Raw genomic sequence first — 5460 nt, 5'->3', positions numbered from 1 at the left:
GTAGTCAAATATAACCAAGTAAAACTGCTTTCCCCAAATCATGACTTGATAATTGACATGGTGCTGGACTGTAGAAAAGACATGTTGGGTTTTCCTTTGGAAAAAGTTATCTGTGAATGATCAGTTGCATTAAAAGATACTAAATAGTTAATCATGTAGTGATTACTAGCACATGGTTAATAGGAAGGTAGATTTTGCTTTCAACTTTTTATTAACGTCACTTCCTCTGCTTAACTCTTTTGAAGCTACCATCTCTGTTTATTCATATTTCAATCTGAAATTCACTGGAATGGCCCATTAAACTCTAGAATATATAAGTGGATTGCAAAGTAAAAGTGGCTTTAACTTAAAGATGAAAGTGGAATGCAGTTTTTTCCCAGGATTTTAATTTTTGCTACATTTTTCCCTAAGATTAGTGGACTAAAAATATAATAATATATCTTATAATATAGACAACAATATGAAAACAATTGTATATTCATATGCAATAGGAAAAAAATCCTTGTTCTTCCTTCCATGCCCTGTTAAATATCATTTATTGTTGGAAAATGGTGTTAACAAGCTTCAGCACCACATGTGTGGGTGTGCACACACACAAGTGCACATGTGCACACTATTACACTAAACTGTATTATTAGTTAATTCAAGTAAATGGTTACATAATAATAGGTGTCCTGATGTAGCTTGAAACAATCTACTTACCTCAGGATGGTGATTCTACATAGAAACCCAGGGGAAGCAGGAGACAACCATCTTTCCTTTAAAGAAGAGTTTTTATTAAAATGATATAAAGCTAAATCAAATGGAACTATTACGACAAATAGTTTGGGAAGTTAAATAATCTGCTTTTCCTATCTTAGACTTGTATAAATTTCAAAATAATCTTTAAGATATTCACACTCAATTTTTACCTATATAGTATCTTTTAAAGCAAAAAAGACAGTATAATAGAATATAATACCACTTTTATTGAATGTATGCCTTTCAATCTTTTAATCTCTTAATATCTTTTAATAAATGTTTAAAAGGCTTTTATGAGTTTTATTCCTCCTTAACAGAGCTGAGAACACAGTTTTCTTAAATTTGACCATGAATGTTCCATTGAGAAACTGATGATAAATTCACACCTAGCCTCCTTTTAACTGATGGACTTAAACTTGATCCATGGATTTGCACCACGAACTTCAAAAGATGGATCACTGCTGTAGATGTGATGGCCTAACTCTTCCAAACGTGGCTCAGGATCAGTGGTAGCAAACTGGGCAGCATCATCAATTTCTTTCCTCACCTCAGCCCCAATTTCTTTTAATTCTTCCACAGTAGTGAGCTTGCTGTTTACCATTCTATCTTGGAGGAGCGTTATAGGATCCCTCTTATTTCTCATTTCCTGAATTTCTTCTCGTGTACGATAACTCACTCCAGGATCACTCATACTGTGTCCATGATAACGGTAGGTCTGCAGCTCCATCACTATGGGCCCCTTTCCGGATCTACAGTAGTCACCTGCAAATTTTGTTGCCTCACGAACACACAGAATATCCATTCCATCGACCTTTAGCCCGGGAATAAAGTTGCCCCTCTTGTAGTAATCAGTGCTGGCTGCTGCTCTCTCATTAGATGTTCCCATTCCATATAGGTTATTCTCACAGATGAAAACACAAGGTAATTTCCATAAAGCTGCCATGTTGAAAGCTTCAGCTATCTGCCCCTGATTTGCAGCGCCATCCCCGTATAAAGTCAAACAGATCTCATCGTTTCCCTTATATTTGCAGGCCAGCGCAATGCCAGCGCCCAGGGGACCCTGTGCGCCGACGATGCCATTGCCCCCATAGAAGTTCTTGGTATACATATGCATCGATCCTCCTTTTCCTTTAGCACAGCCTCCTCTTCGTCCTGTCAGCTCTGCGAGAATCGATCGGACAGAAATTCCCCGAGTATAGCATATGCCATGAGACCTATAGGATGTGATGACATGATCCGAGGGCTTTATGCCGGCCTCAAGGCCCACACAGCAAGCTTCCTGACCGTCGCACAGGTGACAGAAACCGCGAATGAATTTCTGTTTGTACAGCTGATCTGCCTTCAATTCCATGCGGCGAACAGTCAGCATCATCCTGTAGTATTTAAGCCCCTCCTCTCTGGTGAGCACTGTGGTGACAGGGGGACCCTCTTCCAACAGATAAAGATCACATTTCTTAATTTCAAATGTAGCGTCATTTGAGTAGTTACGGGATGCCACCAGCACTCTGCGAGCTGATTTCTGCGTGATACGCCTCAACACGTGGGAGACGAAGGCAGCCAGCATATTCTTCATGGAGTGCTGTGGATGGCGGCGGAGGCGGCAGCGGCGGCGTTGGTGACGTTTCCTAACGACTGCCGGAAGGTGGAGCCGCGGCTGCGCGGCTCCTTCCGGTGCTCCGATGCGCCATCCGGGCAACACACGTTGGGGACCGAGGCAGGTCCTGCACAGCACGGGAGCACGGGACACGCAGCCTGAGCTGACGGATTTGTACAGTACCTGCCAACTGTAAAATGAAGACTAATAGTGGTTTCCTTTTCTGGAGGGCTTGATGGAACTACAGGCCATCCTAATTAACCGCCATGATTGCCGAACCTCAATAGTCTGAGTCCCCTTTCCCTGCTAACCCTGGAGCAGTGTATCTTAAGCTTTACCCCCAAGCACATCAAATAGAAGAAAGGAACAAATTCAATCCCTGAGGCAGACGAGAGTCCTGAGAGTTAGTCCAAAGGTATTTGCTTCCTACCGGTAGTTCTTTTGTGTCTTGTTTTTGGTCTTTAAAATAGGTATGAATATTTATCCTACTCCATAATGTGCCATATGTATTTTGATATAAAAACAAAGCTGTAAATTATTTGTAGCTTAAATAGATAACTTTAAAATCAAAATAAGCACATGCATTAACAAAAACTCCTTTTAAAGAAACCTCAGTACTCTCAAATAATATGCCACATTTATCCTAATGGCTTCTAGTACCTTTGACACTTGAAGTGGAGAGGGAGGACATATACAAACCTCAGCCTGAAAATAACCATCTAAACCCAGTAATATTCTTTGCCTTGTGTGGGAAAATTGGAGGTAGGGAGGCAGGGTTGAGGGGCAGATTGTGATAAAAAGTTTGTAGTTTGTGACGTTCTACTTTTTCTTACTTTTTTAAACAATATTGAATCCCTGTTTTACCCAGTTTTATCCCTATTTTCTGACTAATTTACTTTTTTTCTTCCTCTTGTTTCTTTCCTTTTTTTTTTTTTTTTTCTTTTTGGCTTTCTATAAAGATGTCTTCAGCAGGTTTCCACAGACTTTCAAGTGGTATTTATTTATTTATTTTGCTTTCATATCAAATTGGATCAGCCTTAGTCCAGGAAATCTAGAAACATGTTCTTATATGCCTTTTTATGTAGTAACCATTAGAAAGTGTAACTTCTTATAAAGTGACCCATCAAACAATATACAGTTTGGACTACAAGAGAGCAACAGTTTGCTTATGCCACCAGTAATAGTTCAATCACAAGAGAAAAGAAGCCTTAGACCAAGGGCTACAAAGATCACATATCATTTCTCTCTCTTTGTGTTTTTACCAGGAAGGCAATTTTGTGCACCAATAAGCCAACCCTAATCAGGTATCCTGTTCTATTTAGAATATTAAACCTTTCATCTTAATGCATGCTCTGTTTTATATTCATTGCCTATTTGCAAATGAAAAATTCTTACCCAAATTTTCCTATTACATGTGCAAAGAAGCTGCCTTCTCTATATCCTATTGCAATTGTTATTTTGGGTACTTCTGTTAATATTCAGGAAGAAAAGAGAAAATAGCTTGTTAAAAAGTTATGATACCTCTTAAAACTTGATCCTCTCCCCACCTTCTGAACCCAGCCATCATAATAGGCCTCATCTTTTCACTCAATTTAAAATTCAACTGTTGGAATTCATGGTCTTGCTGTGTTGTTTGCACCCTCTTTGATAGTTAGCCTGTCTGTGCTGTTCTCTTTCATTCCTCCAGGTATTAGAGATCTCCAGGGAGCATTATCTCCATAAGAATGAGAAAAATGACACTGCAGGAAGGAACGGTAGTGTTAATGGGTCACTGAGTGACAGCTGAGCCTTCTCTCAGAGGTATCAGCCAGACCAGTGCTGCCAGAACACAAGAGCTGTACAGTAAAGTGTGCCAATTTAATCTTGTCACATGTAGCCTGGACTGCAAAGATAGAGCTCCCCTTAAAAGCCCAGTGTGTCAAGGCTAAACCTGACTCATGCCAGAAGAGAACATGCAAAGATTCTAATTGAAAAATAGGTGTACTACAGGCTCCAACAGAAGATGTCTTTACCCACCCCAATACACACACACACACACACGCACACACACACACACACACACACACACACACACACACACCAGCCTTTGGTTAAGATAATAAATAATAGGAAACTTCCATGGATCTCTTGGTCATCAGTTACCCTATACATCCTAAATTCAACTTAAAAATAGATAGTTGAAATCAAACAGTGTCAAAGTATTTCAATTAAATTGATTAATCTTGATAATGACTTTTTGACTTTTATTGCTATCCTTCCAAATAGAAAGAATGAAATTTCCAGGCATCAAGGTAAATGTTTAGCCTGAGCTGTTGAGCTTCTCCTCTTACATGCACCCGAACTACATAGGATTTAAGCTATGTATGGACAGTGGAGCTAATGATGGCATTCTTTTCTTCAAATGATTTATGTTTTATCCTGTCATTGTTCAATACCATGTTGATTACCAAACAGAACTAAGAAGTCATCTAAGTACTCACCACTGAAATGTTGTTTGCAATTAAAATCCCCATAAATTCTAAGTTTTTAATTAACACCAAATCTCACTTTTAATCTACTTGAAATTAAAGGAAAGCAGATGAGCACTTTTATAAGGCCAATGGCAGACTTTACATTTAATTAATAAAACCCCCCATAAAAGAGGAGCCGGTGATTATAGTAGCAGTCATTCATACCAGTGTGACAGAATTTCACATTTCATGTCGGATGGTTGATCCTACAGGGGCATTTCTGAATTTATCTTAAAAGTGTTACTCCCATTGTATCAATAACACATATTTTTAAAATAAGAGACAAGGAAATGTAAGAAAAAAGAACAGTGAGCATGTTTGAAGTATATTTACACTTCCTCAGTAGTTATTGCACTTTTTCACCAAATGTTAAGTGAAGGAAGCTGTTAAAGAGTGAAGATTTTTCTAGATAAGAATATCAGATCTCATATGATTAGGGGTAGCACTGTATTTTTTTTCAGAGCTCTAAGATTTTGGCAATTAAGAGTGATGAGTAAGAGCTTGGTGCAAAAATTAAGTTATATATAACTCAGAGAAGAATTTTTCCCATTTGGTGTATTACTTTGTCTCCCTTGGAGAAAAGACACAATGTCAGTACCATATATTTTGAAAAAT

The 5460-nt window shown here is 38.5% G+C and overlaps 1 protein-coding gene across 2 annotated transcripts; it reads right to left on the bottom strand.

Annotated features, from left to right (window-relative positions):
• Positions 1-988: 988 nt before the first annotated feature.
• Positions 989-2336, bottom strand: PDHA2 (pyruvate dehydrogenase E1 subunit alpha 2). 2 transcript variants are annotated; one of them, XM_010340135.2, is made up of 2 exons: positions 1792-2314; positions 1139-1698 (listed from the first exon to the last, which is right to left on the bottom strand). In XM_010340135.2, the coding sequence occupies exons 1-2, from the start codon at positions 2312-2314 to the stop codon at positions 1139-1141; spliced, it is 1083 nt and encodes a 360-aa protein (XP_010338437.1). The 2 variants fall into 2 exon arrangements, with proteins under 2 accessions (XP_003929584.1, XP_010338437.1); XM_003929535.3 differs by having other exon boundaries at positions 989-2336.
• Between the last annotated feature and the right edge of the window lie 3124 nt (positions 2337-5460).

Source organism: Saimiri boliviensis, chromosome 3 (assembly GCF_048565385.1).
Source record: "Saimiri boliviensis isolate mSaiBol1 chromosome 3, mSaiBol1.pri, whole genome shotgun sequence".
In the NCBI taxonomy this organism is placed as follows: Eukaryota; Metazoa; Chordata; class Mammalia; order Primates; family Cebidae; genus Saimiri; species Saimiri boliviensis.
Note: the sequence above shows the minus strand (reverse complement) of the source record. Positions and strands in the feature narration are given on the sequence as shown.

Coding starts and splice junctions, on each gene's coding strand:
- PDHA2 (XM_003929535.3), bottom strand. CDS start 2,314: ATGAAGAATATGCTGGCTGCCTTCGTCTCCCACGTGTTGAGGCGTATC.